The following is a 14,032-nucleotide window of genomic DNA, read 5'->3' as shown; positions in this document are numbered from 1 at the left end:
AGATTAATTAATAAACTGCTACACTTTTAAAGTTGCATGCATTATAATGGGTCAAATACTGCTGTTTTAGATTGCAGCTGTTATTCCAGATCTCTGTAACAAGGATACAGTGTTAAAACTCCGGCATTACCCAGAAGGCCTCATTAAGACTCAGTACCAGAGGAAATCCATGTTGCTGGTACCCACTGAGGCTCTTCCTGAGCCTTCTGTATAACAGACAACAATTGGGCACATGCATCTTGCAAGTTGTCATTGACGATCACATGATCAAAAAATTGGCCAAACTGAGTCTCCATTTTCTGGGCTAACTCCTCCATTTCTTGTAGGTCTTCATCCTTCAGAAGAGATATGGATAAGAAAGAAAGAAAAATATGGATAGCACAGACTTTATGAGGCAAACAGAAAAAAATATACAATTTATTGTCACATTCAATTGTGAAGCTATTTATAAAACCAATTAGGTCAACTAAAGGTCTTCTGAACTACAGAACTTAGTTTTCAATCTTTAGTCTTACTTAATGTCTGGTCAATATTTTGTAGATTACTCTCCTCAACTTCCCCATGTGGACTTAAATTATTTTACTCTATTATCTAAACACTTGAAGCTCTTAAACCATACACAACATAAAATCAAAGAAAATTTACTAGTTTAAATAAAACTTAAACATAGATTTCGAATGAACATTAATCTGATAATAACATTATTTTGCAGATACAAAATGGCCACTTTGAACATGTGAATGATACGACCTGGTTCTGCTGAGTTGAGCATATCCTTTGCTTCATGATGACTTAATTCACCTATAGTATTGTCTGTTTCTACTACTATGAAATGTTCACTCAATGAAGGTCATTTGGCCTTCACTTGGCACTAATACATTAAATTCATTTCTGTTATTTTCTTATTTATCTATGACAATTAAAATAGTACAACTTGTTACCAGTGCAATCTTAAATACAAATGCAGGCACTGAAATCTTGCAGCAGTACTCCTTTACAAGGTGACCATACATATGATCCAGAAACAATTTTGTTAATTTGTTTAGACTGCCATAAAAAATGAGAATACAATTTTAAATGCCCACAAGACTCAGAAAATACATCCTTAGACTCCACTCTTCCAAAGGCAAACTGGAAAATGAGACTTTCATAGTCATTGAAAAAAAAAGAAGTTAAAAATAATGAGATAAAAGATAATATAAAGATACCTCATGCTTGCTTTGGCAGCACATATACTAAAATTGGAATGATACAGAGATTCATATGGCCCCATGCAAGGATGATATACAAATTTGTGAAGCATTTATAGTTTTAGTTTCAGTTTTTGCAAGGTGAAGAAATTCTGGAGATGTTTCACAACAATGTGAATAAATTTAACACTACCAAACTGCACACTTAAAATGGTGAAGATAGTAAGTTTTATATTATGTTTTTTACCCCCCACACACAGACACAAAATAAGTGGCTGTAATATCTTGATCTGGGTGCATATAAATGTAAAAATTCATTGTACACTTAAGATTTATGTACCTTTAATGTTATGACTCCAAATATTTAAAGTAGACTTAATGTAAAGTATATATATAACTGGAAAAATCCCACCTATTCTAGGATGAGTTCACTGATTAACCCACCTGGCTTGGCCCCTCTATTATTACCATCATAATTAATAAGCATTTTTGTGAGATACCTCATATTACAGATGAGATACACTCACTATAGCATCTTTAAAGTAAACTTCCAAGTAAAAATAATCTGTTTAAAATACAAATATCAGGCTTGTACACACCCAATTTCTGTGTTGCTTTGCAAACTGTGATTTGAGTTTTTTTTTTAAGCTAGAGCCCAAAAAATAAGGATAGCATCATAGTATTTATTAAACTTTATTTTGATATCTGTAAGTAATATCCAGTAAAAGGGATAAATCATAAAGGCATTATTCATTAGGAACAAAAATGATATTCTGCAACAGGGATCCTGTGGAACAATATAATAATTTTTATTGAGGGTCATCTGGGGAGGGGGTTGAAGAAGGAGGAGGAGGATGATGAGATCTGAGGTCCTCAGCCATGCCCAACCTGGATGCCCCCAGTCTTGAAGTCACTGAAAGCAATAAGGTGATTTTTGATTTGATCTTACCTTGAACTTCATGTCCACAAAGTAGTCGGTAATAATCTTGGCATTTTTCCGAGATTGTTTCATATAACTCATGGTAGACGGCTTTATAAATATGACATAGGGCTTTAGCTCATGAGTTCGAGCCACTTGAATATCCTACACAGAAAAATGCACATTTAAAAACAGAAGTCCCTGCCCATCTCTATTGATATGGGGAATAATAAGAGTGAAAATAAATAAATAATAAAAACAGAAGTCCTAACTTCCTTGAGTCAACATGAATGTTCTAAAATTTCTAAGACTAGAAATTAGCAATTATTTTTAGCCAGAGTATAGTCTTATGTCCTTAATTCTAAAAAACAAACATTTTAATAGTTTAGAGGTGGCATTCTGGAATCAAAATTAAGTTCAAATCTTCTTTCTCTTACTAGCTATGACTAGCTATTGAAATCTTACTATCTGAGTGAGATTTTATATATGACAGAATCTTTTCTACTGAGAGGATTCTGTACATGATTTCATATCACAAAGACAAAGACTCTCAAGATGGATAAGCTGTTTCACCCTCATTTCCCTTCCCTCTTGCTGATATCTCACATTGGATACTACTGCCGTCTTCACGCTGACCCCCAGCTTTGACTCACGTAAGAACAAATCTCTCCCCTGATTCTCATCAGCATACAAAGTATATTTTTAAATGACTAAGGAACACACAAAGATTATAAAAATTAGGCCTACAGATTGCATGTTCTTACCTTAACTTGGTCACCTCTGCTCCATTCCACATAATGTCTCAGGGAAAAAGGCACAGATACAACAACACAGAAACCTCATCTCCTTCTGTAAAGCCACATCTTGCTTCCTCCACAAGAAGTTACCTTAATGCCTTTGTGATCAAGGTCAAAGCAAGAAAGATTCTAACTTTTCTTTATGGCCACCCACTCAGTTCTGCTTTTGTATTTAAGAAGCAAGACTTCTTCACCAATTAAAAACCAGATGTTGGCAACTGATGCTTCAAATAAAATCTTAGACATGACAAGTGGTCTTATTCTTAAAAAGCTAACAGAATAAAATGTTTCAACTATAAACTACAGCATGTACACAAAATGGATGATGGACGACATGGATTCATGACTGGGAAGGTGAGAAACATTCCACCATGGACCCACCTGAGGCTCTAAGTCCATGACACAGATCTTTCCTTCATCAAGGACTGCTTGAACAGCATCCATACTAGTGCCATACAGGTGGCCTTTGTACTCACCATGCTCCAGCATCCTGCAAGAGTGAGACAAAGAAAACAAGAACTCTTTCTACAGGTAAAATAGGAGTAGTAGCAACCTGAGAATAAACTCCAATAGAATTGAATAAAAATATGTGGACTTTGCTAGGACAAAAAAAAAAAAAAAGAATAGATATTCAGTAGAAGAAAAAAAAATAAGGAGATCTAGGATTTATCCACTTCCTCAAATTCTCTAAAATTTACATATCCCTTTCTGAACCAAATAAGTTGGTATACTAGTATAACAGTGCACATTTCCTTGCTTAACTCTTCAGAAACAAAAAGAATTATCTCCAGGAGTTTTGGACAATACATAGGAATAGGGAATCTAGTTTGAATGTAAACAACCAGAAGTAAAAATTAGCTTCTGACCTCTACTTTACCTGTGACTATATATGAGGCTTTCAAATGTTTCCTTTGACACAAAGTGATACTCACACCCATCCATTTCATAACTCTTTTTGGAACGAGTAGTATCTATGAAAAAAAGGAATTAAAGGTTTCAGAGTCTTCAAGATGTTTTGATTTATTACCAATATGCATTTAGATAAAGATATCCAATCAAAATAAACAAATACATAAACAAACAGATAAATAAAATGCTAGAACCAAAAATAGGGAACCTGAATTGGTGATAAAAAAGTAGAAGTTCTCGTATCAAAACCAGTTAATCTATAAACCTTTATTGAGTCCTCATGGTGAGGAAACGAATGTACTAGGTATTAAGCCAGGATAAGAATGGTCTAAGAGAACACCTGCTATTACTTCAAAACAGACAGTAGAGAATTATATGTGAACCCTAAGATGCCTAAAGGCTTCCAGGTAGCAAAATCAGCAATATCTAACATTTGCATAGTGCATTTCCCATGATCTCATTTCATCCCAACACTCCTAGCCAGGTAAAATATTATTTATCTGTATTTTACTGTTTAGTAACTTAGAAGCTTAGAAGCTTTTGGAGAAATGTGCTCACATTCATTAAGACTAATAAAAAGTAAAGTTGAAATTAGAACCTAGGTGTTCTGACTGTGCCTAGACTAATGTTTTCTATTACATCAGATTCTCACATTTGGACTGGAGAAAGCTAAAAGCCCATGACACTCTGCGGTCTTGCCCAGATGCATTAATACCCAAATGGTGATTAGTTTTAGGGATCTCTCTAGAAGGGAACAATTGGCTGAGTCCAGATTCAGTCTGATTCTTTGGTATGGCCACTTTGATTATAGACTCTTCAACTTAAAAAGCACCTGGTATAGAATACAGGAGTTCATCACATATCTAAAAGTTATTTGTTGTCTGTTCATCCATTTATTCAATTAATGTGTGCTGAGTGCCTGCTATGTTCTTAGGTTCTTAAAACATAAAGGTGAATAAGACACAGTTCCAACTCTGTGTCCTCTATGCTGCAAAGCTAGTCCCTTAATCTGTATTACAACAAATTCCCCTTATTCATAAAGAATGTATGTGTTTGCATTTGACAAAGTTTAAGATTAAATGGATCAATACCTGATGATATCAACATATGGAAATGATCAAGTAGGAGTTTGCGACAGGCCCTAAGTGAGCAAAGGAGTTACAGACCTTCAAGGGGCTCAAAAAGTAAATGCCATCCTTGGGGTCATCTTTGTTTTTTCCTTATTCAAGCTCCTCTTCAGATCCTTAGAGTTCTTACAACAACTCTACATGGATAAGGTGAACATAGAGAAAAGTCTGGAAGATCACATCTTAGGAATTGGCTTAGGAGTTGGTAGTGGAGAAGGAGAAATAAAGGTGACACAGGTAAAAGGAAATGAGAAAATGCCATTTCAAAAACTATCATGTATTGTACTTATAAATTTATATAAAGTTATATGAGCAAATATCAACATTTTCAGATAAAATAGACAAGGCATTCAAAGAGTCAAGCACAGTGCTGGAAAGATAGTAAGTACTGAATGTATGTTAGCTATCATTGCTAAATATTAGTTGTCCTGAAAGCTTATCTATATGATTTGTTAAGAAATAGAAAAAAGACAGAATTACCTTTTAAAAGCCTAGCTGGCTACACACCAGTGAATCAATTCTCTTTATTAACCTACACATAGTTATAAATACTTAATGACTATCCCTTGTGTCTTCTATTTTTACATCAAAGATGATATGACATATTAAGTGAGATCAGTAAAGAGGCAAAGAAAGTTTTACCAAAACATGAACTGCTATGAAAGAAAAACACAACATACGTGGCACAGCACTTTGAAAATGGCTGGGATTAAATTTAATAAGTTGTCTTCTCAGTTCATTTACTCCAACACCAGATGGTCCTAAACACAAAAAGTCACATACAGAAATCATTAGATGTGGATAAATATAATTATGTGGTAAAATCATCATTTCAGTCCTTCTATTGAAGAAACTTGGGAGCAAATGGTTTTAGGAAAATAATGTTAACTTCCTTCCTCACGAATTGGAACAACTCCAGAAAACTCTTAGGAATTTTCCTGGTAACCCATGGAGTAACCCACACTGCTTCAACATTCCGAAATGAGGTTGGGAACTGCAGGAACCTCTCACCCCAGTGAACTTCGTCTAATGTTGGATGCCATGAAAATTAGCTAGTCTCATTTTAGACAATCTGAGAGATCTGCCTTCTTCAAATGAAGTTTCTATGGTATCACAACCAGAAATCAGCCTCAACAATCATAGGTTCTGTGGCTTTTAGAGTTCAGGGGTCCATTTCTGATAGGTGGTTGAATCAGGACCCCATTTCCCCATGAATGGCTGACTTCATGGGCATAGGACCTGTGCAGTTTTACAGGGCCTGCGCTTAGAAGGATACCACACTTGGATTAATGCTCTCCTATAGCATCTTAAAATCCTTAATAATTTTTGAACAAGGGGCCATTGTATTTTCATGTTGCACTGGCTCCTGCAAATGATATAGCTGATCCTGGCTTTAAGGCATGTCGTTCTGCTCTTCAGGGGCCTTCCCTGCTCACAGCTGAACACACAGACAGGATGGCAGTAAGATATAAGTTGCTACTGCTGCAGGGACCACCAGCTTTGTAGAAGTCTTGGACACAAAAGCAGGTGACCCCAGCGCTGTATCTGTCCTGATCTTTAGCACCAAAGATACAGTCCACAAGATTTTAGATACTTTTCAAAAAGAGATAGTTATATATTTCTTAGGGAAATGGAATTTAAGGATTTATTTTCATGATACAGATTAATGACCAGTCTAGGGGAACACTCACCTATGTTCATAGAACAAATTTTAAACAGGCAAAAAAAAAAAAAAAAATTATAGTTATATCCTCATCATGATACAACTTATCATATAAGTTCATACACACTATGGGATACCACACTCAATTGTAGACAAAAACAGCTTCATACAATAAAGTGTTATTTATAAACACACATTAAAAAATAGGATTTTATTTATTTATTTATTTATTTTTTTGAGACAGAGTCTCACTCTGTTGCCCGGGCTAGAGTGAGTGCTGTGGCGTCAGCTTAGCTCACAGCAACCTCAAACTCCTGGGCTCAAGCAATCCTTCTGCCTCAGCCTCCCGAGTAGCTGGGACTACAGGCATGCACCACCATGCCCGGCTAATTTTTTGTATATATATATTTTAGTTGTCCATATAATTTCTTTCTATTTTTAGTAGAGGTGGGGTCTCACTCTTGCTCAGGCTGGTCTCGAACTCCTGACCTCGAGTGATCCACCCGCCTCGGCCTCCCAGAGTGCTAGGATTACAGGCGTGAGCCACCGCGCCCGACCGGATTTTTTTTTTAAAGGTATTCGTACAGGGGTCCATAAAGAGTTCTACTTTACCACTACTCCCAATGCAAGACAGTTGAATCTAGAAGGAAAACTTGCCACGGTGAGGAGCGTGCACGCACAGACATACCCACGAGCACTACGAGGCGGTGCCTGTCTGAAGGGCGTCGCTGGTACCTCACCACCTCCTCGTAAGGGGCGCCCACTGCACTGTAGCAGCCGCCAGCGCAGCACACGCTGGCGCGCAGCCGGCTTAGGTAAGACTTCCTGCGACACAGGCGCATGCTGCGGCGGAAACCAGCTGGAGAGGGGGACACGCACAAAACATGAGATCTAGGGCAAGAGGGATTACTTCTTGCTTCAAATCTGATGAAACCTGTAGCAACTGTGATCCTCAAGTGTTAGTTAATATAATCATGTCTGGCTGAAATTAGAAGATAGGAAGCCATATGAGGGGAAAATAACAGAATGCCCTGTGTTATCTGTAAGGTGCATCCAGCACCCGCTGTGTGCCAGGCATTGTGCTTGGTACTGGAGATAGAGTGGTCGGCTCAGCTAAGACCACTTCCTCTCAACATTTACGTTTTGTGAAGCAGGAAGTAAACAAAAACAACAAAAAATAAGTGCTTAGAGGAAGAGTGAGTGGGCAGAGAGTGATGAGGGCGCTTTTGCAGGCAGGCAGTGTGATTAGAGTATCTCCGCAAAGTGAACAGATGCGTGAATGAAGCAATGGAGTCAGCTAAGAAGGCCTCTGCTGGGAAGAGCAAGCCAGGCTGAGGGAAGGGCAATGCAAAGGTGCAGAGCAAGGGACTGTGCTGAGAATGTCTGAGGAAAAGCAAGGGCACCTGGAGAGCTGTAAGGCAGTGAGCAGGAGGGGGCGTGGCAGGACATGGGGTTGGAGAGGGAGCTGGAGCCAGATCACACCGGGCCTCAGCAGAGTGGTGGATTGTGGAGCCTCTGGATGGACAGACGAGAGACCTGGCCGGGGTGGGGGTGGGGAGACGTGATTTGATTCATGTTTCTGAAGGATTCCTCTGATTGCTGTGAGGAGGGTGTAAACTGTAGGGGGAGCAAGTGTTGCCTCAGGGGAGAGCAGTTAGGAAGCTACTGCTGTGGTCTGGGTGAGAGATGATGGTGGCTTGGGCCAGGGTGGAAAGTGGAGCAGCCTCGTTATTCCCATTTTTCAGATGTATACACTAAGGCACAGACAGGTTGGGTGGCTGCTTAGGACTGTGTGATCAGTGACAAAGTTTGACATATTACTCATGACTTCTGACCCCCTAGACTTTGCTTAATCTTTCAAATCACCGGGCTTTCTGGTATTTTCAGAGGTGTTTCCAGGGCCTCTCAGCAGATAGAGCTAGGACTATATGTGTATGTATAAATATTAATACACACACGCGCTTACATCTGTATTGCATCTATATATATTGAAAACCCTGAGTTCCCACCAATACCCACAATGCCAATCAAACATTACATGATTCATTCTAGCCTTCCCCTGTCCATATATGTAACTGCCTTCCCTAACAGTGAGAACCCTGGCTCTTGTCTTCAATACATTTGGCCATTATATCAATCAAGAGCACCTGTGTAGAAAGAGAGTCAGACAGCATGGCAGAAAGCATCAGAGCCCAGACTAAATGAGGATGGCATCTTTGTAGAGGCTGTGGGCTATCAGAGGCCAAGAAATGGCAGCTGCTCTCCTTACTTTACTCTGGCTCTGACAACCTGCACCAGGCCACCGTAGCCCCCTGCACAGATGCCCCCGTCACGCTACTCAGGCTCTGATGTCCTACCCCACACTCCTTACTCCCCACCCTTGTGTAGCTGCTTACTCTCCCCAACCCTACCCAATGGCTTTTGAACTGAATGATTCTGGAAGCAATGTAGAACGGTGGCCCCGATGATTCCAAAGTGCATCCAGGCTTGGGATCCAGCCTTCTAGTTCACAGCCCCTGCAGCTCTGCTGTTCTCCCTGCCTCCCTGAAGCAGGAAGCCTAGAGTGATTTTAAATGAGTGGTGCCTGGTCCTTCAGAAAGCTCTGGCCAGATGACAGATTATAGATATGTGGCCACAAAAAGTGAGCTTAGTAGTCAGATAATTGGTCTCTTTAGAGTAAGATAAATAGGTTATGGAACAGTCTGGAAGAAAACAAAAATATTTGTGTTTGATGAGTAATTAAGAGATACCCAGTGGAAATTAGATGAATAACAATGAATAATCAGATCAGAATATTGAAAGAAAAAATGGATGGAGGGAAACAAGAACAAGGAACAAGTTAGAAATGTTCATCAGCAAAAGAAGCCTTCAGAAGAGCATCAGGCTGGTATGAACATAACTTAGCAAGTGACGAAGACCTGCTTCTTATTAATCATCACGTACCGATAAAGACTTTCTGACCATAGCCAACAAATTCCTCCTTGTCTGGAACACAGAGAACAGAATATATGAGGGCAAGGAGAAGTTCACTTAGAACAAATGCATGAAATCATCTTCAGATTTTCAAGTGATACTACTTCAGTAGATGACAGTACAGTTGAATTTATCCTTGAGTGACTTATTGAAGAATGTTCTAAGCACTTTCCATCCTATAGTCCACACCCACAAACCATAGAGAGACACTTTACAGAATTTTAGCATTACACTGAATGTAGTCTGTCTCGTATGGTTGAGAACAAAAAGCTATTTTAGGCTTGTCTAAAGCTGTAAGAAAGATATTGAGTCATAGTAAAAACATAAAAACTGGGTATACATTTTTAAACATACTGTAAGAAAACTGATTTTTAAAAAGTAGATAAATTGGCTTTGGCTTTAACTGATAGATATGATGTTACTACAGGTCCTATACTTAATCTCTTAACTAGATGTGGATTATTTTCTCCCTTTTAGAATGGTTCACTCTATTAAAATTAGCATTTGTTCTATGGCTACCAGTTGTTTCTGATTGGCCAGGAATCTGAGAGACAAAGTGAGGAGAACTGTGCCCACCACCTCTGAGGCATCTAGAGCTAATACAAACTCCTGTTTCTGCTTCTGCTGGGGGTCTCAGAAAAATTATTATAAATCCCAGGAAAAATGTTATAAAAATATCATTTTCAAATTACTTTTTACTTAAGTTCCTTGTTATTTATACAATTCTATTCTGATTATTGGAACAATATATAAATAGCATTTGTTCATAGAATAAACTAACATATACCTTTCTTTCTTAACCTTTTTTTAAAAATGCATTTTAAAATACCAAAAAAACACAGTAATATCAATTCCATCTTCTGGTGTGTAAGTACATTTTCTAACTGAGATATGTCAATAAGTTAAAAAGGAAATGTTTATTTAGGGATAGATTCGTAAAGCTTAATTACTTTCATTGTTCATTTAAAATTTTTTTATGAAATTGTATCTTTAATTGTTGACTTCACTCATAAAATATCATATCTCCACCTTAAATGTTATCTTGTCAAATATTTACTTTGAGGCACTGAAGGATCTTAAACATAGCTCTATTTGGCACATCCAGGAAATAAAAACAAAAAATTACCTTCTGAAAGTTCCTCTGGATGTTTGGGTAAGTGCAAAAACAGACATGAAAAAGTTAAGCCTTTGAGAAGATCAAGTTAGCCGTCAAATCAAGGCAAATGACATAAGTGAGCCATTCCCGTTACCATTAGCAGTAACTTAACTTGTGTAAGGCATGGCAAGGCAAATGAACAGCACACAGCTGGGAACTTGGAAACCGATTTGACCTGACGCTGCTGCTCTGGGACAATAACTTTTCCTGCAAGTTGTCTAAGACTCTCCCTGAAGGCTTTTTATCCATAAAGACTCTACTTGGTTGGCATAAAATGGGGCTTGAAAGAGAGCAATTATAGGAAGGAAACGGACTTGAGCTTTCTCGCTCTCCCCCAGAGGTGATGTTGCTGCAGCCCTGGGAAGGGGAGGAAGTGGCAGAAATGGCATGGGGGTAGACGCTGCAGCAAGACGTGAAATGCAAGGTATCTCAGGGGTGCATTATTAAAACAAAAGCAAAATCCATTAAAAAAAAAAGGAACTGGTGGACACGAGAATAAGAAAGTGTTCTAGTAAGTAACAACAGATCAGATTTATTTGTGCATGATAAGAGAAAGAGGAGAGTTGCCTTAATTGAGGTAGGGATAATATGACAAAGCAATTAGAGGCCAATGGAATGGAGAAAATGAGGCAATATACGTGGACTCAGGTGAGTAATGTTAATATGCCCCAGCAGGCTGGCAGTTTTTAAAAAATACTCTGTGGGACCTATTTTGTTTCTAATGATGTCAACATTATTTTGAGGGATAGACACTTGATACCTACCATTTGTCAATAATAAATAATGTATTATTAAAGAAAAATAAAATTAATTCAGTATAGATACCACACTTTCCAGTTTATTTACTATCAATATGGAATAGACAGGATGTGTGGAATAAGTTATTCAATAATTGTAAGGCAATGTCTGTATTCTGTTTGAATGTCTCTCTCCATAGTGACTGTCTTCTAAACCAGTGGGCTTTTCATTTTATGTCTTGTGAAAACTTACAGTGTATTAAAGAACTACCCATTTGTATTTGTAATGAATTTTGTCCAGCAGGACATGCAAAAGGTATGTGGGTCTGGGGACAATCCATTGTGCAGGGCAGTCTCATACACTCTAGAAATATCTACCATTCCTGATTCCTACCAGTTAAAAGCCAGCAGTGCCCTCATCATTGTGAAAACCAAAAAATGCCCCCACAGAATCCCAAAAATGCTGCCTCAGGGACAGTACTGGCCCTATGGAAAGCACAGTTGCTGTATTGTTTTAAAATAAATTTTATAATGCGTATTTGACATTGACAACATGATGTTGTGGGATACATATAGATGGTAAAATGGTTACTAGGATGAAGAAATTAACATATCTATCATCATAATTACTTTTTAATCTTATTTTACTGTTGATATATTTAAACAATTATTGTATCATAACTCTAAATATGTTTTCAAATTATACCAAAATTTGGAATATACATTTAAAAATCAGTACTAAATATTCATTTTTTACTTACCAGATTCAAATATCTCTTCATCTATGATTTTCCATGGAGGCAAAAAACAAAAATGTCATTACATTACTATCTACACTGAGTCTATGTTTTAACGATCTAATTCCCTGGCCTATGCTTCTGCCCACACACCACCTTTAAAATTTTTTTCCTAAATCCAGGTCAAGTTAGTGGTGTCTCTATGACATAGATAAGCCTTAAATAAGATACATGGTATTCAGCATTGTGCTATAATGACAATCAGGGGTGAAGCTGGAGCTTAAAATAAGTAAATAAAATGATAACATAGAAGAGAATAAATAAAATAAAATTCAAAAAGAGGCTCCGAGAGAAGGGGAAAGCGGAATGTCACGGGAAACCCCTGTAGGCCATTGGACATGGCACAGCTTTGCTGCCGAGAGCTTGCAGATGTCGGCGAGTGGGGGCTCCACAGCAAGGGCAGTGCGGCAGGGAGAACACGCACAGGAAGGGCTGATTGAGCAGGTTTGTTCAGGCGGCTGAGAAATGTGAGATAAACCAACTTCCTCATTAGTTAAAACAATTCTTGTTAGTGTTTTACAAAGAGATTAAGGATTAAGAAACTAGAATTTTTATGGAAGACAATTTGAACATTTCCAATACATGCACCCTTGAATCAGGCAATGCTGCATCTAAGGTATACCCACACATGTGTGAAATGACATATTTATAAAGCTATTCATTGTAGCACTGCTTATAACAGAAAAAATCGGACATAAATATCTAATTGTGTAAGTGCGCAGTAACAGCTGTTAAAAAACAAAAAAAGAGGAGGCTCTGTATGGACTAAGATAGAATCAACTCCAAGATATATAATGGTAAGTAAAAAAGCTAAGAACAGAAGTGTGTATAGCATACCACCAAATTCATATATGAATTTGTGAAAAAGAAGGTGGAGATGAGAAGGGAGAGAGGAGAAAAATATACATCATTGCTTCTATATGCACAGAAGGTATCTGGAGAGATGCCAAATAAACTGATAATATTTATTCCCTTAGGAAAGAAAACTGAGTAGGAGACCTAGAAAGAAAGGAACTTCTTACTAAATATATTTTTGTAGTTTTTAAATTTTGAACTATGTGAATGTATCATCTAATAAGATCATAATTGAAATTACAGAAAGGAAATAAATATTACTGCAAGTTAAAACAAAAACAGAATGTGTACTTGGTAAAATAAACATAGTGTCAACATTACTCTGTAGCTGTTAAGGGAGATATATGTGAATCTTTGAAATACCCACTATTTAAAAATTTCATATCATTCTTTCATTTCTAAAAACTAGATTAGCCCATAAAGCCAACACAAAATCACCTGTCAGACTAAAGTCTCTCCAACTAGTCTCCCAACAAAATTCTAGTGATTTTTGAGCCAATCTTAGTTCTGCCACTAGATTTGAAAAATCTTTTCCCAATTTACAAAAAAAAAAAAAAAAAGAAGTATAGAAATGTAAAAAGCTTTCATATATTTCTCAAAATTTTGGAACCTACTACTACCTATGCTAGAATCCACCAGAAGATGGCATCAAACTTAATAACAAAATATATATTTTGCTTTATAAAAATTTGATATTACAATATTTTATGATAGTCTACAAAAAGCATAGGAGTTTCCAAGTGTTCCACCATCTGATATGCTGAGTGTTATTAAGTGTTCCTGACGTCATTGCCAAGATACTATTTTCTAGAGTGTTCTCTAGTAGGTTGGTGGGAGGCTGGAGGCATTCCCACTGCTTCTCCTTCCAAGTGTCAGAACCACAGAAAAAGGATGGGGGTAGAAGGGTCA

The 14,032-nt window shown here is 37.5% G+C and overlaps 1 protein-coding gene and 1 pseudogene across 1 annotated transcript in view; one reads left to right on the top strand and one right to left on the bottom strand.

Annotated features, from left to right (window-relative positions):
• Nucleotides 1-56: 56 nt before the first annotated feature.
• MPP4 (MAGUK p55 scaffold protein 4) overlaps nucleotides 57-14,032 on the bottom strand; it is a 38,197-nt gene continuing 24,221 nt past the window's right edge. Inside the window, exons 13-21 of the mRNA XM_069468700.1 lie at nucleotides 12,233-12,253; nucleotides 10,705-10,719; nucleotides 9,549-9,590; nucleotides 7,294-7,464; nucleotides 5,623-5,703; nucleotides 3,784-3,877; nucleotides 3,288-3,396; nucleotides 2,140-2,274; nucleotides 57-335 (exon numbers count right to left, since the gene is read on the bottom strand). Of these exons, the coding sequence (XP_069324801.1) occupies nucleotides 144-335; nucleotides 2,140-2,274; nucleotides 3,288-3,396; nucleotides 3,784-3,877; nucleotides 5,623-5,703; nucleotides 7,294-7,464; nucleotides 9,549-9,590; nucleotides 10,705-10,719; nucleotides 12,233-12,253 (860 nt within the window). The 3' untranslated portion in view covers nucleotides 57-143. The remainder of the gene's footprint in view (nucleotides 336-2,139; nucleotides 2,275-3,287; nucleotides 3,397-3,783; nucleotides 3,878-5,622; nucleotides 5,704-7,293; nucleotides 7,465-9,548; nucleotides 9,591-10,704; nucleotides 10,720-12,232; nucleotides 12,254-14,032) is intronic.
• LOC138387945 (U6 spliceosomal RNA) lies at nucleotides 1,216-1,314 on the top strand (annotated as a pseudogene).

The sequence above is a fragment of the Eulemur rufifrons genome, chromosome 1 (assembly GCF_041146395.1).
Source record: "Eulemur rufifrons isolate Redbay chromosome 1, OSU_ERuf_1, whole genome shotgun sequence".
Classification (NCBI taxonomy): Eukaryota; Metazoa; Chordata; class Mammalia; order Primates; family Lemuridae; genus Eulemur; species Eulemur rufifrons.
This window is presented reverse-complemented; position numbering and strand designations above follow the sequence as displayed.